Source organism: Chrysemys picta, chromosome 5, assembly GCF_011386835.1.
Source record: "Chrysemys picta bellii isolate R12L10 chromosome 5, ASM1138683v2, whole genome shotgun sequence".
Lineage (NCBI taxonomy): Eukaryota > Metazoa > Chordata > Testudines > Emydidae > Chrysemys > Chrysemys picta.
The window spans coordinates 12,911,186-12,935,606 of record NC_088795.1 but is presented as its reverse complement, the minus strand read 5'-3'; the positions used below and the strand labels follow the sequence as shown (position 1 = coordinate 12,935,606).

General features: G+C 43.3%; 1 protein-coding gene across 9 annotated transcripts in view; it reads right to left on the bottom strand.

Annotated features, from left to right (window-relative positions):
• The window catches only part of ANKRD17 (ankyrin repeat domain 17), a 142,712-nt gene that overhangs the window by 20,747 nt on the left and 97,544 nt on the right, over window positions 1-24,421 (bottom strand). For 6 of the 9 annotated variants that reach the window (XM_065595937.1, XM_065595939.1, XM_065595942.1 and 3 more), the window contains 8 exons: window positions 19,838-19,986; window positions 10,892-11,003; window positions 10,517-10,662; window positions 8,490-8,632; window positions 5,313-5,526; window positions 3,486-3,661; window positions 2,423-2,585; window positions 71-166 (listed from right to left, as the gene is read on the bottom strand). In XM_065595937.1, the coding sequence (XP_065452009.1) occupies window positions 71-166; window positions 2,423-2,585; window positions 3,486-3,661; window positions 5,313-5,526; window positions 8,490-8,632; window positions 10,517-10,662; window positions 10,892-11,003; window positions 19,838-19,986 (1,199 nt within the window). The remainder of the gene's footprint in view (window positions 1-70; window positions 167-2,422; window positions 2,586-3,485; window positions 3,662-5,312; window positions 5,527-8,489; window positions 8,633-10,516; window positions 10,663-10,891; window positions 11,004-19,837; window positions 19,987-24,421) is intronic. The other 3 variants (XM_065595938.1, XM_065595943.1, XM_065595941.1) reach the window with 1 other exon arrangement.

Below are 24,421 nucleotides of genomic sequence, written 5' to 3'. Positions count from 1 at the left end.
TATTCTTTTAGCAATACTTTTCAGTCTTACCAAAATCTTGCTACGAGTAGCCACACTACAATGCCCTTACCTTGTCAGTAATCGTTGCTATGTATCGCATACATTCTGAATCGGATGGAAACTGGTTTACTTCTTTCACTAGATAGCGCACCACCTTTACATGACCCTGAAAATTTCATTTCAAACATCCGGTTATTTCATAGCAAATTAATCGCTCTTTTAAAGCGCTATACATTTGTCAAACATGGCTGTCTCTGGAATATCTTGTATTAATCAATAGCTCTGTTACTGAGGCATCAGGCATCTACCCTTCCAAACTCTTTCAAATATTAATTAATACCCAATTTCTCAAGTCTGGAGATGCTCCACTCCTTTCCTCTCCTTCACACATCTTTTTAGTTAAAAAGTTACCTAAATTATTCAAGTATTTTTGGTTTTGGAATGTCAAATTCAACATTTTTTTTCCCCATTTCAGACACTTCTCACTCTCTTCTCCATGATCAAGAAGAAAACCCTTGATTTTAAAATGTGTGGGTATTTACTAGTTATTGTGGAGAGGTGGTTTCTTTTGAAAAATGTATACTAGTTATTTATCTTTGAAAAATGCTATTTGCATCACATGTACAGTAGTCAAGTTTTCATAATTCTAAATCTTATCTATACAGTTCAATGTGCTATATCATCAATAGGATGGAATAGAACATCGTCAATGGGAGAAAAACACAGAGGCAAAATCAAGATGCTTAATTTGAAACCAAGTACAATGGTTAATTACAATATTTATCTTGTAACAAATGAACAATGCAATTTTAATCATTTTAACTTGATAGCAGCTGGTGATATAGAGTAGCTTAGAGACTGACTGGTTGCTTACTGGCTGGTTTAGGGAACAAATCCACTGATGGTATATATGTTTCTGCAAAGAGAGCAGTCTATCCTGGGACTTTCATCACTAGATTCATTTTCTATTACATATCATCTTGGGGAGAGAGGTCTCCTACTATTAAGATTATATGCAAAACAGCCTCAGCAACCCTCCCTTGATTCATGCTGAAACTGAGAACCTTGCCTGCAATATCTTGGCTAATGAGGTCCTGAAAAGTCATCCAAACCAGAGGCTTCATCGATAATCAAGTCATAGATGGTATTAGTCACTAAGCTTTCATTTACCAACATCAACTGAAGAGCAGGGTTCATGACACCCTTCTCTACTGAGCAATTCCAGCAAACCTATGCAATACCAATGGAGCAGATATTTAATAGTTCAAACTTGGCTTATACCTCACTAATAATGTATTACTGCCAAGCCTTCTCTTGCTCATGAGAGATCCAAGGGATCAAACTTTTGCCTTCACACCTTTCCAGTTCCACAGGTGTCCATATACTCTACTTCTGGCAGTAACCAATCATTTAAAATGCAATTTTGTATACTAATATTTGCAAAGTAATAGTTTACTCATGTCACACTGGGTCCCTGTGATGGGGTGTGCTCCCCATACTGGCCCTATAAAAGCTGATTTAGGCCAGGTAGGCCCAATCAGCTAATTAGGCTGAAAATGGGGGAGATTTAGGCTGGAGACAGCTAATTAGAGAGACGCTCACCTGCAAAGGACAGGTGGGGATTCTACAAAAGGAAATTGGAAGCAGAAGGGGCTGCTGGGAAAGTCTGCAGTCACTCCCTGGGCAAAGGGAGATATGTTTGGGCTGGCGAACCCAGAGAGTGGGTAGGCCAGGAAGGTAGGACAGGGCTCAGGAAAAAGCAGTAAGGTCTATACAGGAACAAACCTTGACCGCTGGTCGGAGGGTCCCTGAGCTGGAACCTGGAGTAGATGGCGGGCCTGGGTTCCCTAATCAGCCACTGGGAAAGTGGCACAGGCAGTGCATAGGAAGACTGCCTGAGCATGTTTGTGGAGAAGAGATTTCCCCCCCCAAAAAAGGAAACCATAATAATGGCCTAGCCAGGGGCTGAATGATGAAAAGGCCAGAGCAGCTCTTGGAGTGAGAGAGAGCTGCAGACAAAGAGGATGTGGAGGGACATCTTACAACCACAAGGAGAGGTGTCAACCTGGTGAGCTATTCCTCAGAACTGCCAGGAGGAGGCGCCATCCTAATGGTGACTGGAGCACACGGTCATACTCCCAAAGAACCGGATAGCTAAGACTGTAACTCTTTCCCATGAATGTTTCTGCGACATGTTGGCAAAATATAACGTTGCATAGGTGATGCAAATACCAGTTTTTGTGGGTTCAAACCAGACCCTCAAAATATTTATATACGTTTTTCATTTACTCTTTTAAATATTGTGATAATTAAAGAAGAGATTTAGTAGATCTAATGTACCCATGTTCTGATTACCATCGCACAGTTAAATTTACAAAGAAATACCTGAAAAGGAAGGAAGGAAGAAAAAAATCCATTCTACCTTTCGAAAGGCTGCCATAAGAGGCGTTATCTTTCTGTTATCAGCAGCATCCACATCTGCTCCAGCTTGTACCAGTAGCTGGACAACATCGAGATGCCCACCATTTGCTGCAAGCCATAGTGGAGTATTCCCCTTCTTATTCCGTACATCAATGTGAGCTCCCCTAAAAAAAAGCAAATTGTTTTGATCAAAAATTGAATCATGCTTTGAGAATAAACAATACACAGGACCTGTATAATTAGGTCATTACCTATTTCAACTAACCTTTTAGCATTAAAATACTGTATTTTATATATGTTTGGCATGGAGATGCTCGAGTTTCTAAAATTGTTTTTTGACCTTCTGAATCATTATAATGATATAAACATTTACAATACGCAAGCAGTATGGTAACCTGAGAGCATGCCAGAAATCCAGACTCAGGAGCTATCGCTGAACCTTTGTTTCTAACTGCAGGTGTATCTCAAGTCGTGGTCAGGTTTACAGGAGGGGCTTGCTGACAGCTGTTTCTATATGCCTTCTGCTGGTCTATTCATGACCTTGCATTGGTATCTACCTTGGAAATAGCTGCTAATGGGAGCATATTCACAGTAACAGTGAGTATTACAAGATGGCGGGTTCAAAAGATACATCCCTCAACAATGAGGATGCAAGGAAATATTGAGATCCCTGATCTGATTCTTAGGTCTAAGCCTGGTGAGGAAGAAAATACATGTTTGGGTCGAGTACAAAGTATAAGCTAAAATTACTCAATGTTACATCTCCTGTGAAATATAGAAAAGTAAGACAAAAACAACGAGGAGTCCAGTGGCCCCTTAAAGGCTAACAGATTTATTTGGGCATAAGCTTTCATGGGTAAAAAACCCACTTCTTCAGATGCATGGAGACATCTGATGAAGTGGGTTTTTTACTCACGAAAGCTTATGCCCAAATAAATCTGTTAGTCTTTAAGGTGCTACCGGACTCCTCGTTGTTTTTGTGGATACAGACTAACACGGCTACCCCTCTGATAAAAGCAAGACAATCAGCATTCCCTTTAACAGCATAGCTTCAAATATGGTACCTGCTAATGAGAAGCTCACAGAACTTGTAGTGCCCTTTGTCTGCTGCTATGGTTAAAGCTGTATCTCTCGATGAGGGTACTGGAGGAGCATTGACATCTGCACCTTTGTCCAGAAGAACTCTGCCTACCTCTGCATACCCACCCGAGGCAGCTTCCATTAATGGCGTGAGACCAGTCTAGGTTGAGTAAGCAGGGGGAATAAGAGAGTTAGTTTTTGTTTTTAATTTTTTTTTTTAAATAAAAGCCAGGAATAACTTCAGCTTGCAGCAATAAGTTCCAACATATGCATTTCCATCATTACCTTGCAAGCCACGTTTATATAAACTGTTACCAACATTTAAAAGGAAAAAATAAAATCACCTGCAGCTGGCCAAGAGAGTGGACCATGCACTGTGTTATATTTTGGAGACTAAACATGCTTTTGGGGATAAATCCTGGACCTGCGCTTTGCAGCACAAAGAGGTGGAGAAGCCCCTGGCTATCATGTTACTAGGCTTTTTACAGTAGCCCAACCAATCTTGTACAGGTTTGCGCATGAGGAGCAGGTAGCAAAGAAGCGATGTTTTGCTGTGGAGCTCATGTAAACAGGTTTCTGCATGGGGAGGGAAAACCTCAACTGCAGCAACACCTGTATAGTGTCTACTGGGTTGGGAGGGAGATATCCAGACAAGTCTTGGAGGGGAGAAATCCTATTCTAACAGCTGGTATAGAAGCAGATCCTGTGAATTTAACTCTTAACTTATGTTCCATTTAGTGGGCAGAGGGAACGGAGGCAACCTTTGACCTGATCAGACCTATCTTCATTCCTTGGTTGACAGCTCCATTTTAATGCTGTCTGTCAGGCAGTACATCTATACTTACTTCCTGGTCCGGATGTAAGCGACTGATCTTCTGGGATCGATTTATCGCGTCTGGTCTAGACGCGATAAATCGATCCCGGAAGTGCTCGCCGTCGACGCCGGTACTCCAGCTCAGCGAGAGGAGTACGCGGCATCGACGGGGGAGCCTGCCTGCCGCGTCTGGACCCGCGGTAAGTTCGGACTAAGGTACTTCGAATTCAGCTACGTTATTAACGTAGCTGAATGTGCGTACCTTAGTCCGAAGTGGGGGGTTAGTGTGGACCAGGCCAGGGATACTACGTGGTAGGTCAACTGACGTAGCTGGCTGGAATATTGACTGTCAGCTGAAAAGCCTTTTCTCTACTGTCATGCAATGACTGTCAAATCAGGCAAGGAGAGGAAATGCTAAGTGAAGTCACAAACTCTGTCCCTGGCAAGGGAAGGGATTTGATGGCTGCAGAATTGCTGCACAGCCTCGTTTACGGGGTGCATACCTCCGGATTCCATTTCACCTCCATGGCTGTGGAAACCAGGCAGACTGGAGAGATTCAGCCAACGAACATAGCTTGGGTTAAGATCAGCTTTTAATTTTTAAAAATATGAAGGTCTCAAGAAATGGAATATAAAATGATTAAGATTTATCATCATTCTGATGCTTGTCATTATTTGAAGATTAAATAAAGCTCCAGAAGCTAAAACAAATGTTTTGATGTACTGTACACACAATGGGTGTATGTCTGTGTGTAAACAAACAGTGACCTTAAAACAAAGATATTTCTTTTCTTTTAAATAGCTCTATTAAAACTCAGCCTCTTCCTCGTTGGTTTCAATAGGCGTGTGCACAATCTAATCACATAGTTACTACATAGGGAATACTTACTTTCCCTCTTTAGTTAACTTCCAAGGGGGAAAAATGTCACGTGAAACATAGAACTAAGTTCCTAGTATAAATCTGCTTAGCTGAAAGACATCTCGTCCAGTTCCTTACCTTAGCTCTATGCTCGACATTTGCTTTTCTGTCAAGCAGTAGGCTAACCACTTCAGTTCTTCCTTGGAAACAGGCCAAAGTCAAGGCAGTATTCCTATTGGTCTCTATCTGGGCATTAATATCAGAGCCCATGTCCAACAATAGCTTAACAGCAGCAGTGTGCCCATTCATAGCTGCCAACATTAAAGGAGAAATGCCCAGTTTGCTACCAGTTCTGGGGGGGAAAAACAAACAAACAATTTTAATTTTCATTATCTTTGAAAAGAGGGATAGGAAAATTAGAATGTGAAAAAGGAAAGTTCCCAAACTAGAAGTTATTCAAGATGAAGAAGGCTGATAAAAGCAAGATCTTCTATAATGTTTGCATTTGTAGGTATTATGTACTCTCCTTTTAGATGATTAGTTGTCTTATGAGGAAATTACTTTTTAGCAAAGCTAAGCATTTTGTTGAGTCATGCAATCTAAAGATCAGGGTCATGTACTTTTTCACCATGAAAGAAATGATAAACATTTTGAAAAGAAAGATTAGTTACCATTGGTAATTCTGAGCTTATTACTACTAGCAGAAATGCAGCTCAAAATAGAAAAAAGTGTATCCATACTAAACCTGAAAAAGTTTCCTTTTTCTGAGTAATGAGGTCACAAATCTGTTAGAGTAGAGCTCTAATCTACCTGCAGCACTGGAAGCAGAACCAGCCCTGCTAACTCAAGATGGATATTACAGTAATGTACTGCAGAGCATAACAAACTTTGAAACATACTGACTGACCCAAAAGCCATATCACACTTCTCAGCATGTTACTGAAAACCTGCCAAAGGGAGGCCATATCTGTTGATCTTATTACTCAGAGAAAAGTAGTTTTCAGGTAAGGATGGATACATTTTCTCATTCTCTCATACGAAGGTCCACAGGTCTGTTCCACTGATTTTAATCACTGGGTACATCTAGGGAGGGAGAAAGTGATGTTCCAACTCTATAAATCTATTAAGGCCATTCTCTACTACCGGAAGACTAAAATTGGGAGCACCTTTTTCTCAAAGGAGCGAGTGTTCAATTTGGAAAGCTGTAAGGACATACTAAGTGATGACCATGTGGCCCCCTGGGGGATCTCCTCATGAGATATAAGACCTCTACCGCTCTTTAGGAAGAGTACTCCGACATTAGTGATAAACACTTTTTGCTTTGAAGACGCCATAGAAAAAAACACCACATTAGTCACCACTGAAATATTCTGTGGTTTTCTGTCCATTTAACATAGGATGCTAACGCATGAAGAGGCAATTTGATTCGTAAGACGGTATACTGTGTTTAATGTAAGTCTGGAGCTATCTGAAGGACTATTTTAAACCATATGAAAGGTATAGTACTATGTTTCTATAGAATGCTGGAATTCTAAAACAGGATAGTGCGGCCACGTGAAGAGCCACGGTCCCTAGACCACTGCATTTGAATGTCAGTTATGTCAATTATGTTTTTGTGTCCCTCAGGTGGGAAATCTCTTGAGGTTAGCAATGTGGAGTGGACCTTTCCCAAATACCTGGATGTCCTGAGGCAAACCATGTCACAGAGATTTTCTGCAGTAGGCCTGATTCCTGACTGCACAAAACACAAAAATAACTATCCAGGAAGCAGTCAGTGCAGACCGGAGTAGCTTGGTCTTTCTGAACTTAGTTGCCATGCTGTACTCCATGCAGATGAGCAGGAGTACAGGGCACCGAGTTCATATATATATTTTGGCCAAGCTGATTCTGCTTGACAGCTCTAAGTACTCTGGGACTGAACTAAGCATAGACTCAAGAATATCAGGGTTGGAAGGGACCTCAGGAGGTCATCTAGTCCAGCCCCCTGCTCAAAGCAGGACCAATCCCCAACTATTTTTTTTGCCCCAGATCCCTAAACGGCCCCCTCAAGGATTGAACTCACAACCCTGGGTTTAGCAGGCCAATGCTCAAACCACTGTGCTATCCCTCTCCCCCCCCCCCCCCCATGTTGGTCATGATTTTAGTGTCTCCTCTACAGCAGGAAGTCTGGAGTTGCTTGCCTGCAAGGCAGGTCAGTATCATTAACCCCATCTTAGAGGCACAAAAAGGTGAAGTGTCTTGTCAGAGGTCACCCAGCAGTGTCAGAGCCAGGATCAGAACACAGGGCTCTGGTATCCCAGGCTAACTCATGATTCACATTGACCCCCTTGCCTGAAGGCAGAATGAGAACTGTCTGGGGTGATCAGAGGCTGGGCCACACACCACTTCCTGCCAGTGAATGGCAGATCTTGTTCCACCCTCCAATGCTACAAGTAGGATGAAGACTCACTGGAACAGATCTGTGGGCCTCAGTATGGGAGAGAAAGTGACTTTATGACACAAAGCATGGGAGCCTGATATTTGAGACTTTAACTACTATAAATCCTTGTGAAAGAAAAATGGTACTGTTTATATTTTTTTATATTTCAATTGTGAACAATTTCCCATCCTGCTTTAAAGCTTTGATATTTGTCTCCTTTGCTCAGTGTCCCAGACAAAGTCATGCTACAGCAATATGGCTGCAAACAGAAATAAGGTCAGACAGAGAAATGATATTTACATGCTAAAACTATTAGAAAAACTTTATTTACAAAGAGCCTACTGTCTTTTGAACTATCAGATTGGTGAGCAAAAGAGACAATGTTCTTCTATATACAGTAACTTCTACATATTATAAAATAGTTTTTTAAATAAAACTGTGTACACTTTTTGGTAACTGGGCTGGAGAAAAGGAAGGTGGGGGTGGGAGAGAGAAGAGAATAAGAGAAAGGAGATGCTATGTCTAGGTGAGTGATTGTTTCTTGTTTCAAAAGTATCTATACTCAGCTAGCAGACAGATCAAAGTCAGTAGGAGGATTTTCACCATAACCCAGAAAGGAGTGCTAAGTTTTGCTACCAAACTAATGGAGAGATGCTTGAAGGAAGGGGGAGAAAGGAACAGGAGTTAAAATGGTATGGGTCTTCAAAAAGCATACTTGAACTGTTCCTGTCTAAAACTGGGCAAAAACTAAAGCAATAGTTCCTTTAAATATTGTATCAAAATTAAAAGCTTTGGGAATGAGTTTTTGTTTCATACAATCACCAAAGTGAACTTTTATTTTAGATTTAACAAGCAACTATAAAAGCAGGGGAGTAGAGATGAAAAAGAGAACTTGCCTAGAATTGATTTCTGCACCAGCATTTAGTAGGATTTTGATGATGTTCACATAGCCACCAGAAGCAGCTAGACTTAGAGGTGTGTAATCAGAAACGTTCCTGTGCTCTTTGTTTGCCCCTCGAGCTAGCAGCAGCTCCACCACCTGCAATGTTACAAAATAAGTTACTTTTGATTCTCTTCTTAAAATTGAAAACCTAACTGGAGAAAATGTTCTAAATGTCTGAATACACCAAAAAGACATGTCTAGAAAAAACAGGTCTCTGTATTGAAAGCAATCCTTTTAAAAAGAAAGAACTTGAACTCTTCAACACCATGCCCTTAGCCTCAGGAAAACATATTATGGTTGCAATTACTTCTCCTAAATTTCATGGCAATAAAATTAAAAAATGTTAATAAAGTACATCACTCCCCAAAGTTGACAATAAGATAGTTTCTGGCTTGGGTAATTACAAATTTGAGAAGAAAAAAAAACCCAGTATGTAATGACATTGTGCAAAAGAAATTTCTTTACTCTGTGGAAAAGACTACAGTGTCCATCTCCAGATATATGATAACCTCGTTAAATCACAATGATTTAAGAGTACTTCAGCTACCCATGCTATACAATTTTCTCCATCCCGACAGTGAAGCACTCTTGCTCTCTGATCATTCCACTTTTGGATTATGAATAAATCTTTAGCTGAATATGCTAAACGAACATCCATCATTTTCAGTCAGGGCGCTGAGGTGGGACCTAGAAATCAGTGGTGTCCCTTCTCCCTGTTTTCCCCAGCTACTCCACTGCACAAAACTCTCAGAAGCAGTATAGAATTGTTTCTCTGCTTCTGCACTGAAGCAACCGTTATTGTAACTCTTAACAGAAGAGGTATAGTGGGGGAGGTGGGGGGCAATACAAACTACTTCTCTCTTACAGGTGTGGCTTCCTTACCCGTTCATTTGTAATCGAGTGGTCAAGTCCTGCATATTCTGTAGAAAGGTGGACTTACATTCTGCAGGAAGGTTCCTGGTTTCTGTAGCACTCTGGTGCAAGAGACTTAATTGTGGGGCAGTTCCTTTTACAAAATTGATTTTAATTAGCTAAATATGGACATTAACAATACACCCAGTATTGTTGCTTCTCACAATTACAGCAACTGCTAAGACAAATGGTCTCAGACATTTTAACCAATATATCCTGAACTATTCACTATTCAAGATAATGGTAAAAATATCTACCTGTCTACAAGCGATTTAGAATTGGGGCAGCTGTACCACTCATACAATATGGGTACTAATTATTCTTCAGCAGGCATACCCAAAGAGCAGAAACATTCGGTTAAAGTGGTTATCTGTTGCTATTTGATGTAGCAGTGGAGAGCTGGGATGGGGAGAGCTGACTACTGTCTAGTGGTTTGCTGATATGGGAATCTGTTTTCAAATCACCTCAGACCAACAAGGTGAGGGTCAAGGGGAAATGCAGGCTCTTCCTGACATGAAAAGCATCAGTTATCTACTGGGTGCCAAAAATCCCAACTGTCAAAACTTCCCACGTTCTAAGACAACTTCTACAATACATTTGTGCATTGTCAACACGCAACTCTAGCGCACTGAAAATTGGAGGCAACACAGACTATTTGAACACAACAAGAACATAAACAAAGGAACTGTGAATAAGTGCGTTATTCACTTTCAGATTTAATTCAATACAATTTAGCTTTTTAAAATGTAAAGGTATCTCAGAATTCTAAATCAAAATGTCACAGAAACCAAGGAGCCTTGCTCCTGAATGTAGGTCTAGCTTGCTGCTAAATACTAGATTATTTCTTATATTCATATTATAATACATAACCAATCCTCAGTAAGTTTGCAGTTCATCAATATATGTAGTTTAATAGCAACAGTCCTTTAAAGTTGGGGTGCTGTGGAAGCCTAGGCATATTTGTTGCCCATACTAGGGAAAATAAATTTGCTCTTAATCTAAACCATGTAATTTACAACCTGCTTCTACAGTAAGAGTGCCTTTATATATGGGTAAATTTCACTTCACCTCTTGTCTTCCCCCTGAACAAGCCAAAGACAACGGCGTGTCCTTGGTTCTCTCAGATTGGGCTTCAATATCTGCACCATTGTCCAACAAGATTTCGACGACACCAACATGACCAGCTGTTGCAGCCAAAATAAGCGGAGTAAATCCTGAAACAGAATAAAGAACGTTTGAATATCTCTTCATCTATTTTTAAATCATTAACAACTTTAGTTATAGCAATAAAAAGAAAGTTGGGTCACCATAAATAAAGTCTAAAATAAATGTAAAACTGTACGTAATGCCAGGTTCTAAGCATGTAATTGTTTTGCTACATTGTAAGATACTGGAGTTCACTCTAAATGGAACCCACATATACCAATATACTGAGATTCCTACCTTTTTTGTCCCTATGCTCAATGTTAGCTCCTCTCTCTAGCAGCGTTTGTACTAATTCTTCGTGGCCACCAGCACATGCAAGTGTCAATGCTGTGTCATGATTACTCTCCGTCTAAAAGAAAAAAATTACACATACTTCAAAACAGCAAAATACATTTTCCTTCATTTTAAAATTCCATGGTCATTACTGCATGAAGATTTAAATGTCCCTCCTTTACAAGACAAATCTTTTAAAAGCCCAAGAAATGTTTTCAATAACTCTAGAGACGTTTTTCTTGTGAAACTAACTATAATCATCCTCAAATTAGATAAAACGGATACCTACCATCTGTAACTGTTGTTCTTCGAGATGTGTTGTTCACATCCATTACACATTAGGTGTGCGCGCGTTGCGTGCACGGACGTTGGAAACTTTTTCCCTCAGCGGCTCCCGTCGGGCTGGCAGGGGCCCCCCCTCTAGCGTATATATATCCCTGTGGGCCCGACCCTCCCTTGGTTCCTTCTTGCCGGTGACTCCGACAAAGGGGAAGGAGGGTGGGAAGTGTAATGGACGTGAACAACACATCTCGAAGAACAACAGTTACAGAAGGCAGGTAACCTTTTTTTCTTCGAGTGATTGTTCACGTCCATTACACATTAGGTGACTCACAAGCTTACCACTGGAAGAGGATAGGAGTGAAGGAACAATTGATTGAAGCACAGCCCTGCCGACCACCGCGTCCTCTCTGGTCTGATGATGGATTGCGTGGTGGGCTGTGAACGTATGCACCGACGACCAGGTCGCCGCTTTACAGATTTCCTGGAGTGGAACCTGTGCTAAGAAAGCTGCCGAGGACGTTTGGGCCCTAGTCAAGTGAGCCCTAATCTCCGGGGCTGGTACGTTGGCGAGCTCATAGCATGTGTGTATGCAAAGCACAATCCATGCTGACAAGCGCTGCGCCAAGACAGGTTGGCCTTTTATTCTCTCCGCAATGGCAATGAACAGTTGCTTCGATTTGCAGAATGACCTGGTCTGTTCCAGATAGAATGCCAAGGCTCTACGGACATCGAGGGTATGCAGGCTACCGTGGCTTGGGTCCGTATGGGGCTTAGGGAAGAACACCGGTAAACAAATGTCCTGCCCCATATGAAATTGCATGACCATCTTCACAAGGAATTTGGGGTGCGGCCTCAGTTGTACCTTATCCTTATAAAAAATTGTATACAGGGGTTCTGAACTGAGGGCTCTCAATTCTGATACCCTCCTAGCCGATGTGATGGCCACTAGAAACGCTACCTTCCATGAGAGGTGCATGAGGGAGCAAGAGGCTAGGGGTTCAAAGAGCGGCCCCATGAGTTTAGTTAGGACCAGGTTAACATTACATGCAGGGACCGGCGGGCGCGAGTAGGGAAAGACCCTCTCCAGCCCTTTGAGGAATCGGACTACTGTGGGGTTGGAGAACACCGAAACCCCCAACTGTCCGGAGTAGAACGCCGATAGGCGGCCAGATGCACTTTAATTGAGGTGCGGGCGAGCCCTTGATGCTTGAGGTGCAGCAAGTAGTCCAGTATTGATGGGACGGAGGCCTGTAGAGGCTGTATGTGATGAGGCTCACACCAGTGGGAGAACCTCTTCCATTTGGCAAGGTAGGTCGCTCTTGTGGAGGGCTTCCTACTACCAAGAAGAATTTGCTGGACCTGATGGGAGCACCTGAGTTCCGTATAGTTTAGCCAGAGATACCACGCCGTGAGATGGAGCGACGGTAGGTTCGGGTGGAGTAGGCGACTCCGGTCCTGCGTGATGAGGTCGCGATGGAGAGGGAGGGCGATCGGGGCGGTCACAGACAGTTCCAGCAGGGTTGTGAACCAATGCTGGCGTGGCCACGCCGGTGCGATGAGGATGACTGTCGCCTTGTCCCTGCGGGTCTTGAGCAGGACCCTGTGGATGAGCGGGAATGATGGGAAGGCATACCTCAGGCTCCCGCCCCACGGAATCGCGAGGGCATCTGCCAATGAGCCCGGGTTGAGGTTCTGGAATGAACAAAACTGTGGGCATTGGCTGTTGTCCTTGGTGGCGAAGAGATCCACCTGGGGAAACCCCCACCTCTGGAAGTTTGAATGTTGGATGTCCTCTCTCAGAGTCCATTCGTGCATGTGGTAGGACCTGCTGAGGTGGTCCGCTAACCCGTTTTGGACCCCTGGAAGATATGCTGCCAGCAGGTGGACTGAATGGGCTATGCAGAAGTCCCATAGGAGGAGCGCCTCGTGACAGAGGGGAGAGGATCGGGACCCGCCCTGCTTGTTTATGTAGAACATGGCGGTAGCGTTGTCCATCAGAACTGACACGCTGTGGCCTTCTATGGTAGCGTGAAAGGTCTGGCAGGCAAGGCGAACTGCCCTTAACTCCTTCAGATTGATGTGAAGCAACTTTTCCTCCCTGGACCATAAGCCCTGGGTCCACAGGTCCCCAAGGTGCGCTCCCCCAGCCCAGGTCCGACGCATCTGTTACTAACGTCAGAGTGGGTTGCGGGGTGGCGAAAGGGACTCCTTCGGAAACCTGCTGCTGATCGAGCCACAAGCGGAGAGAGTTCGAGCTGGGATTGTCACTACTAGGTCTAAGGGGTCTCTGTTGGGGCGATACGTTTGGGCCAGCCACAACTGTAACGGTCTGAGTCTTAGGCGGGCATGTCTGACTACATGTGTGCAAGCCGCCATGTGCCCCAAGAGTTGCATACAGCATCTGGCCGTGGTTGTGGGGAATTGTTGGATGGAGCTTACAACCCTTTGAATGGCCAGGAACCGTGACACTGGAAGACTTGCCCATGCTGCCACTGAGTCCAGGACTGCTCCTATGAAATCCAGTCTCTGCGTGGGGATCAGTGAGGACTTGGGTACATTGACCAGTAGACCGAGCTTGTGGAACACCTGTAACGCCAGTGCCAAGTGGGAGCGGACTTCGTCCTCTGACCTGCCCGCAAGGAGCCAGTCGTCCAAGTACAGGTATACCCGCATCTTTCTTTTTCGAAGAAAGGCTGCCACCATGGACATGCATTTCGTGAACACTCGCGGGGCCGTTGCTAGGCCAAAGGGCAAGACCGTAAATGGAAATGGTGTTGGTTGATGGTGAAGTGCAGGAACCGCCGGTGGGCATCTTTCACATCGAGGGCAGCGTACCAATCCCCCGGATCCAGGGATGGGAGAATAGCGCCAAGGGAAAGCATACGAAAACGTGCCTTGACCAAAATTTTGTTTAGTTTGCGTAGGTCCAAAATGGGACGGAGGCCCCCTTTTGCTTTGGGAATGAGGAAATATCTGGAGTAAAACCCTTTCCCTCTTAGGTCCAGAGGGACCTCTTCCACTGCTCCTACTTTGAGGAGGGCCCGCACCTCCTGCATAAGGAGTTGCTCGTGAGAGGGGTCCCTGAAGAGGGACGGGGATGGGGGGTGGGAGGGAGGGGGCGAGAACTGAAGGGTGTATCCCACCTCCACCGTGCGAAGGACCCAGCGATCAGATGTTATACGGGACCAAGCACGGTAAAAATGGGACAGGCGGTCCCTGAAACAAATAGGAGGATCTGGTATAAGCGTCGGTACGCCGTCCTCGAATGCAGCTTCAAAACCCTTGCTTGTTTCCCGGCTGCGGCTTGCCTTGGCTGTGGTTTTGGCCCTGGTTAGGCGTGTTGTTACGTCTACGCCTGTTATCCCTGCCCCTTCTGCGGTACGGTTCCTGTCTAGGACTAGGGTGGTATTGCCTCTGCGGCGGTTGGGGCTTAAAGGGTTTCCTCTGTGTCACTGGGGTGTGCATTCCCAACGACTTGAAGGTTTGCTTGAGAGCCTTTGAGGCTATGCAATCAGGCATCCGTCTGGTCTGAGAACAAGCCTGACCCTTCGAATGGGAGGTCTTGCAAGGTGTTTTGTACCTCTGGGGGAAGGCCGGAAGCCTGTAGCCATGCCGAGCACCTCATCACCACTTCTGACGCAATTGTCCTGGCCGCTGCATCCGCGGAGTCAAGTGAGGCCTGCAAGGAGGTTTTGGCTACTGCCTTACCCTTGTGCACCAGGACAGCAAACTCTGGTTGTGAACCCTGGGGCAGGGAGTCCTTAAACTTGGAGACTGATGCCCAAGAATTGAAATTGTCTCTGTTCAGAATCGCTTGTTGGTTAGCGATCCTCAACTGGAGGTCCCCGGACGAGTAGACTTTCCTCCCAAATAAGTCCAAGCGTCTTGCCTCCTTGGCCTTGGGGGCTGGGGCTTGCTGGCCATGCTGCTCTCTTTCGTTGACCGCAGAGACAACCAGCAAACAGGGTGCTGGGTGAGAAGAGAGGAAGTCGAACCCCTTGGAGCGGGCGAAATACTTCCTCTCTACGCTTTTCGCAGTTGGTGCGCTGGAGGCCGGTGTTTGCCACACTGTCTTATAATTGGACTGTACTGTTTTTATGAGCGGGAGTTTGATGGGATAAAGTGATTTTAGTCAATAAGTCAATAACGTGCCATCGCTGGTAATTAGTAACAATGGTCAATGATGGGATATTAAAAGTTATTACAGAGAACTTTTTCCCGAGGGTCTGGCTGGAGAATCTTGCCCGCATGCTCGGGGTTCAGCTGATTGCCATATTTGGGGTCGGGAAGGAATTTTCCTCCAGGGTAGATTGGCAGAGGCCCTGGAGGTTTTTCGCCTTCCTCCACAGCATGGGGCAGGGGTCGCTTGCTGGAGGATTCTCTGCGACTTGAAGTCTTTAAATCACGATTTGGGGACTTCAACAGCTGAATCAAGGGAGAGAATTATTCCAGGAGTGGGTGGGTCAGCTTTTGTGGCCTGCATCATGCGGGAGGTCAGACTAGATCATAATGGTCCCTTCTGACCTTAAAGTCTATGAGTCTATAATCCTGGAGGGGCCTTCCGGGCTTAGGCTGTCATCCCTGGGGTCCTCCTGCTCTACAGTCTCCTCCGCCTGCAACCCCAGATTGAGGGCTACCCGGCGGAGCAGATCTGGTGTGCCCGATGGTCAATCGGGGGAGGGCCGGACACTGTCGTGCCTGCAACGGCCTCATCTGGTGAGGAGGAAGAGGTTAGGGCCTCCTGTGCGTCCTCCTCTTCCAGCAACTCCTCACCTAGTGGGCGCTCCTCTGGGGTCTGTCCTATAGTGCGGGCCTGAGACGGTGCTGGGCTCGGTGCCGAGTCGGCTCTCTCTCGCTCCGGTAGTCTGGAGACCGTGGCCTCCTTGCGCGAGGAGGGGAGTCCCTGTGGGGAGCGGGACCGGTGTCTCGAGGGGCCAGATCTCGAGGTCCTGGGTGGGGGGCGTTGCTGGTGGTAGGCCCAAGGGGTCCAGAATGGCCATTGTCCTGGCTGGCCCCACTGTGGGTGGCAAGCAGCTTTGCGTTCCCTACCGGCCGGTGCCCTGTGGGCAAATCTGCTGGACTGGCCCGAGTCTGCCTCCGAAACCACCGATGGTAACCTGGATGGCCACGGTGGTGCCGTGGGACAGTGCCGGTCCGGGGTCGGAGAGTAGTACCTCCGTGACCGGGAGTAACGTCTTGCTGACCTGGAGCGGTACCAATAACCTCAGGACCGGGAATGACTGCGAGTGGTCGGTCACGGCGATCGCGTGGCTGACACGTCCCGGTGCCCACTCAAGTAGGGCTGCTGGGTCGGTGCCGGGCGCTTGTTGGGGCCCGACGGCTGTGCGGCCCTCTGCGCCGAGGGTAGCCGGGAGTCCATTGAGGCGGAGCTCGACCGGGAACGGCACCGTGAGCGGTGCCGAGATGGTGACCGTGATGGGCACACCGTTACCAGCTTGCCTCTGGGCGGCAGTCTTGGCGGATTATCTTTGGCTTGGAGGGGGGCCCACAGCGGACAATTAGATGAGGTCCTTTGCTGCCTCAAACGTGGCCGGGGTGGAGGGCTGTTCCAAAAGCTCCTCCAGCCCTTCCTCCTCACTCAATGCGCCTATCCCGGGGCTCGACGGGCCTCTCGGCGCCGGAGCCACTGGCACCGGGATCTGTTCTGGGGTCGCCACTCCCTTAGGCGCATTCAAGGTCTTTGCGGGCGCTACCCTCTTATAAGGGGAGTGTCCTCGGGCCTTGGGTTGGCCCTTCGATTTTGCCGGCGAAGATGACCGGTGCCAGGGGCGGTCTTGCTGTGTCGGTGCCGTCAGCTTATGGTGTCTTGCCAGTGCCGGATCACAAACCGATGCCGGGGCACTCCGCACCTAAGCTGACGGTGCCGCGGCCTGATTTGAAGTGGAGGGCTGTAATGCAGCCTCCATGAGCAGCTGCTTAAGGCGAAAGTCCCTCTCTTTCTTAGTCCTGGGCTTGAAGGCCTTACAGATCTTGCAGCACGCTTTTTGGTGCACTTCCCCCAGGCAACGGAGGCACGAGTCGTGGGGATCGCTTATCGGCATAGGCTTGCGGCACATGGCACAAGCCTTGAAGCCTTAGGCGTGCGGCATGCCCCGCCGCCCAGGGCCGGTGTTGGGATCGACCAAACATCTAACAGAAAGGAGCTTAACTACTACTAAAGAACTGTTAACTACTAAGATTAACACTAGGCACTAAAGAACTGTTAACTGCTAAGAACAACACTAACTATTAACGCTAAGGGACACTCTCAAGCGAGAGACAGAGTTGTTCCAACGCTGTCACGGATGGTAAGAAGGAACTGAGGGAGGGTCGGGCCCACAGGGATATATATACGCTAGAACAGGGCGCCGCTCTGGCGGGAGGGGGGGCCCCTGCCAGCCCGACGGGAGCCGCTGAGGGAAAAAGTTTCCGATGTCCGTGCACGCAACGCGCGCACACCTAATGTGTAATGGACGTGAACAATCACTCGAAGAAGTAGTTAAGCTTCTGAAGTCAGCTCTTTAAATAGATTTAATAAGCACCTTCAAGACCTGAGATATATCATATATTTTCTGATAAACTGTTTAATCTTTAAAAGTCATAATGCCAGTCCTGCAATTTACACTCAAAATATAATAGGCATTAAAAATCATTGCCGTCTAAGAAATGCATGGATTTTATTTTCAATTTTTACCCCTCTATAGCAAATCTACAAATAAAAATTAATTCTCATCCTTATAGTTAGTGTTTCTGAAGGAACTACAGCATTAGGCCTTAGCAGCTAGTAAGCCAACAGAGGGAGCACAAATGAATTGGCAGGATTTATTTCTGGAGCAGTGCTAACATTATTGATAAACACAATAGAAAGGTTGTGAAGGGAAACATGGGGGCTGACGTAAGTGTTTGACAAAAAGAATAAGGATAAAGTTGATAGGTAAGTCAATTTTGATTTGTAGTTAATAAGAGAATGGATTAACTAGGCCTAGTGCTTGAAAAATGAAAAATCCTGTTTCCAATTTTGTATTTGAATTTTTGAAATCCAGGCCTATGTAGGTCCCTGTAACTTTTTTGGAAGGTGGGAGGTTTCCTTGATTTTTAAGACCCAGAAAAAGGATGACTTGAGAGGCTTTAAATTGCCCTCCTCCATTTCCGCCAACAGAGAGTGAAATCTTGGCCCAAAAGTCTTTAATTCAGCACAAAAAGTTCCCATGTTTCCTTATTAATAGGAAGATAAGACCTCAAAAAGTTGACACTTCCCAGAAATATGCCATCCATAACTGCTGACATTTTTAGCTTGGCTTAGAACATTATGCTAAAGGAGAGGTGAAGTAAGCTATGCTGCCAGACTCAAAGTACTGACACACTGTGAAGACTTTCATTTCTTCAAATGAACTACTTTTCACTAAAAAAAAGAAATCCTTTATTGCACTACTTCTCAAACTCTGGTCCCCAGGAAACTTTCAGAGCCCTGCAGTGAGCTTAAAGTGATCACTCTTATGAGGAAGTCCATCAACTGCTAGAATTACAAAACCACTGCCTTATTTATAACTCCACAGAATGAGCTCACAAATGATCCTAAATTTGGATCACTGGTAAACTAGGTAGGTTATGGGAGCAGGATTAAAAGATACAAGCGGTTCTTTTAAATTTTTCATGCTCCTGCTTTTAAAATGTTCTGATTTTTGTAGAATGCATCCACTGTCTCCAAGTAACCACTTCTATATTTCCTGTTATTTCTAATTATCTACCATCTTGGTATGATGCACTCATTATGACTTTACCTGTGAGGCCCATACGATGGAGTGATGTATGTTTCATCAAATCCTTCCAGTGCCTGGTTAAAGAATTAGCAGCTCATTCAACAGTGTATATGTGCGAACAAGGAAAAGCTGTGGCGTTTGATGCAATCTTTTACTGAGATTGTGACAAGACTTTTAAACGGAACACTTTGTAAAAGGTACAGCAGCCATCTCGCTCTCTCTTTTTTTGTTTGTTTTAATTTCTACTCTGACAGCAAATCCTTCTAAGACATTAAAAACCAGTTCCTGGCTGACATGTAGCAGAACAATGCAGCATAGGGCAGAGAGAACTGAAGTTTGGTACCAAGTTCTGTCTTCTGTCACCCAAGCTAGCAAGTACTGGGAATGCCACAGAGTTAGCACAATGTTAGCAATGGATCCCAGACAATTATGGAGAGAAGGTTATGTTGATTTGCACTGACCCTGCCAACCCAGAAACTAGGCTGACGGGTTGTGGAGAGTTATTTTGCTTGCTGACTGGCAGAAAACTGATGAAAAATATCTTGGGGTAAGATTCAAATACCTGTTAGATAACGAAAGATATTTCATCAGAAAATTTATCACTTAGTATCGCACAAACAAGAGAAAGTGAAAACCAAATGATCAGTCACCGAACAAAATGCCTGCGTTTTTTCCCACCTGTTCTGTAGCCCAGATGAGAACACATTGCAATTGTCCTGTTGGATTATGCAGGATTTTAAATATTCCACCAAATCATCTAGAACACAACTAAATATAAATCTGAAAGGTTTACTGATGGTGATTCATTCATTATGTAGAAGCAAATACCTTCACCACCACAATTATGCTGCACTCATTTCAGGCTTACCTGTGCATCAATATCTATGGCAGGGTAGATTGGTAGCATGGCTGAAGGAGAAATGATAGGACTTGGAGCTGGCGTCTGAGGTTGGGAGACAGAAGTTGCAATGCTATGGGTAGGAGTGTTTGACATTGCAGATGCTCTTCCACTCACTGCTGTTAAACAGAATGACTACATTTAGTAAAGGTAAATTTTATTCTTCAGATCTGGAACATCACAATAAGTGGACAATGAAATACCAGAAAAATCTTGAATGCTTCTTAATAAATTATTGTATTTTGAAAATATATCACATTTAAACCTCTAATTCGTTGGCCTTAACAACTCTGAGAACTTAAAAACTAATTTAAGAAATAGACGGTATGAGAAATGTGTGAATGTTAGGTTTGTGGCATTTTCTGAAAGCCACCTCTGGAAAAAGAGAGCACTTTTCCTGATCAGGCACTTTATTCAAAGAGGTATATGATTAACTGACTCAAAAAATCCATGTCATTAAAAGGAGACTGGAGCACATTCAGAATAACTAGGTACTTAAAGCTATATATTTTGGCTAACTATGGGTCCTGGAGTTCCTATTCCAATCACAAGGTATTAATGCAAAATAGCAACAATGATAGTGTGGAAGTGCCTGATCAATCAGAATTGATCAAATATAAACAACTATGTTACATGGGAGGGAAGTTGAACATTTTTATAAAAATCATTTTGCCAATGGTATTGATTAAAAGTTCTGGCAAAGAAAAAAAGAAAACCATCAAATACTATTTTTGCTACATCATATCAAAATGGCATAATTAGCATTTTGAATGCAATATTTTCCTAAAGAACTTTTTGCATTCAAGCTGTTCCAGTTTCTGGTAAAGCATCCTTTAAAATAATACGTTCTGTGTATATATTTTTAAAGGAATTAATGGATTTTTCTGCTCTCCTTTTTGATATTAGTGAGGGTCTTTAGAACCTCACTGATTATACAGGAGAGCTATGAAAATGAGGATATACGAAGTGCTGTCAAATGCGCAAAGTAAAGGATTTGAAAAAAAATTTCAAGTATATTTTTTGAATAATCTTCAGTGTTATTGTAGCTCCAGTAATTACAAAATTTAGAGAAATGCATTTTTCAAATTGATAGTGTTCCTTTACTACATACAACGGAGTAGCTATGCAGGAATATATAGCAACCCCTCCTCTTAAAGTTTCTAATGTTTTAAAATTTCTTCTTTGAAGTAGGTTTAATAATTGGGAGAGGAGCCAGATCACCAGCCCTGCACACTGAAGTCCTTTATTCAGCAGTAACATTGTGGGCAGCAGCAATGCAACTTTCACCACAGCATCCCACCAACCTGACTGAGCCTCAGTCCAAAGAGGCCAATGTTTACTCTCTGTACTAACTCAATTCTTGGCCTTCTTGCTGAAACTGCCAACAAGGGAGACAGCAAATGTCAATTATGATAGAAACAAATGGTAACCACCAACTTATTTCATACAGACCCAATGAACAATCTTACCAGATAATAATGACTTCTGGTCACTATCAAACCAAGTTTTACGCATGACTTAGAGGTGGAAGTCTGTGCCAGTCCCAAAGCCATCCAATTATTCATTCTTTAATTTTCACCTAACTAGCTAAAGAATGGCAACGGGCATCTTTAATGAAGAGGAAATCTGTCGCCCATAGTACTTCATTACAAAGTTATCACTGGGTATGGAGTCAATTACTGGCACAAGACTTGAACCCAAGATAATTTGGCCCAAAGTTGAGGTGCACCATATGATTGATTTCAAATGAAAGATAATATCAACAAGAGTTGATGTTTCAAGGAATTCTTGTTCAGAGAACATCATATCCAAAGGTTTCAGCCCAAGGTATTCATGTTCATCAGGAGTCTTTTTTTTTTTTTTTTTAAACTTAAAAGCAGCTCAGGTTCATTATCCCTGTTATATAAAGGTATTACCTAAAAAAAGGAATAGCTGTGGTTTGATTTAGAACAAAAAAACCAGGAAATTCAGAGTTCGATCTCTTGCTCCATTTTTTGTTCATTATATCAGAGTACATGTGGGTCAGATACTGAAATTTTTCTAAAAGCCAGCAAAAAAAAAAAAAAAAAAACCTGAACTCTGATTTTACTGCCTTTTATGGGTTTAAAGAACAGAACTTTTCAAGCAGCACAAAGTATTTTAATTCCTAAAAAGTTAAAGATTTCTTGGAAAAAAGTTTGATTCCCACCATATCAACATTTTATAAATGAACCATCTTTTCTGGCCAGTGGCACTGGGGGCACATGGTAAAGTTACAAGAGACTGAGTACTCAAGCTGGCTGCAAGATGATGGGAATCAATGAGAAGTGAGTAATCCACGCACCAGAACCAGAAAGCTTCCAATGCTGAATGTAATACCATTACCATCAAAGTTTTTAAAGGGTCATTAAGAACCATAATTTCCTCTTTAAAAAACCAGTTCCAAGTTATGAGATTTTCAAAGACATAAGAAATTAGTATTGTGACCCACTACAAGAAAAAAAGGCACGTTAACTATTACAACTGACACCACCAAGGTTGTTAGGCCTAAAAATGGACCGATGTGGAGAATTATTATATTCAATTGTTTCTAATTTAAGCCATGTACCATTTTTCACACTATTGTTGCTGCAGTGAAAAAAAAAATGTAGAAAAACCAACACCCCTCTTCCCACAAGAAACTTTACGATAAGAGTTCATAAATGAATGGTTTATACACAAGCTAACACAGAACACCATGAATATGCATGTTGGTTTACAATTCTTACATTATTATTTTAAATCTGCTGCAGCAATAATTAACTGAGAAAAATATATGGTTCATATCCGTACAGTATATTTACTAAATGAGACAAAAGGTAAAGATGTGTTAATTTTTAGGTCTAACAATCATGAGGGTGGTACTCTGGGTGCCGGGAAATCTCCTGATCAGGTTGAAATTGTCATTCAAGTGCATACCCCAAAGGCAACCAACAAAAATCGTTCATCTAAAGTGTTCTAACGAAGACTAAGAAGCATTCAATAAACTACAATGTCTTCGTACTATCTTCACAGCAGTAACATGAGTACTTGGCCCACTTTACTAAAATTAAGAAGTATTTTTAAATTAACTATTTTAATGAAGAGTTTTATTAATATCAGGGCACATTCTGTCATCTATCATGAGCAAGCAAAACAAAATGAATTCCCTACCCACGCTGCCTCTTTTTTAAATGTTCTGACTGATGTGGTGAAGTACAGATATCTGTTTCAGTAGTTAGGTGAACATCTACTACTGGATGTCAGGGAAATGAAGTGATTTTCTTTCAAATCACATTGAAATTAGGAGCACTTGGTATGTAGATTTGGCTGTAGGGCCACACACACTTCTTTCTCCTATTGAGATGTAGGATTAAATTTTCAAAAGCATTAAATCTGATTTTCAAAAGTTACTTTTCAAAGTTCTTAAATCACTTTTGAAAGCAGCACTCTGATGTTCTTGACAATTTTATTTGCAATGAAGACTGAAGACACGGCAGTATTTCAATTTTTATATTTGATTTTCCTGTGTACTGCCATTAGGTGGTCTACTTAACTAATCTTTACATTGGACTCCTTTTCCAGATCTTAGATATCCTCCGGACTTAAAGGGACGTTCCTTACACTTGACATGTTTTCCCCCACAAAAACACCAAGTTGTACACTTGTAAGATAAGCACTCCAAATATTGCAGGAGAGAAGAAAAAAGAAGAAAAAAGTTCACAAGTATAAGTAAGCCACGTGAAGGTTGTGTAAGATAAAAAACTGTTTTAGAGCGATAGGCTCTTACCAAATAGCTCATTTGGAAGGTAAGTCTGACATTTTAAAAACGTGCTCATATTTGAGAAATGTCAACGTTTATTTCTTTAAATAGCTAATATATCTGTCCCTCTTGACTCAGGGGATAATGCTATGCACTTTTTAAATTTAGCAAGAATGGGGACTCTTTTTGTATTTAAGTTTTGAAATTTTTTACACTATGCTGAACAATAGTAATTTTCTTAGTGGTGTTCTCATTACTGGGCCCACAATGCTGTTCTTGCGCAGTGAATGTCCCTTGCAATGCCAACTTAGAACAGGTAGAGACATTCTTTCATGCTGCACTGCTGTAATTTGAGATGCAAGACTGACAGCCAGATTTTCGTTCTCTTTTTCTCAAATGGATTTAAAAAAAAATTTAAGATCTTAATGTGACTAATTTGTTTTTTGCATTTCAGGTTTTTCCAAATATTCTAGTAGAAGAGTCAAGTTTTCTGAATTTAAGATTAAAAAAAGATGTTCCTAGAATCCATTTTTAATGGATCTGTGCACACAATTACATAGTCACAATATGCCCTGAAATAGTAACTAGAAGGCATGTTGTGACCATGAATTGGCAAACACAATATCACTCCTAAATATTAACAGATCACATGGAGCCTGAGACTCCATAACATATTAATGTTCCTTATTTTACATTTATATTAGTTCTTTTCAGGGGCTTTTTCATGCAGTTTTCCAGTGTAAAAGGTAAAACAGATCACATTACATAAATTTCTTTTCATGCAGGAAGTCCAT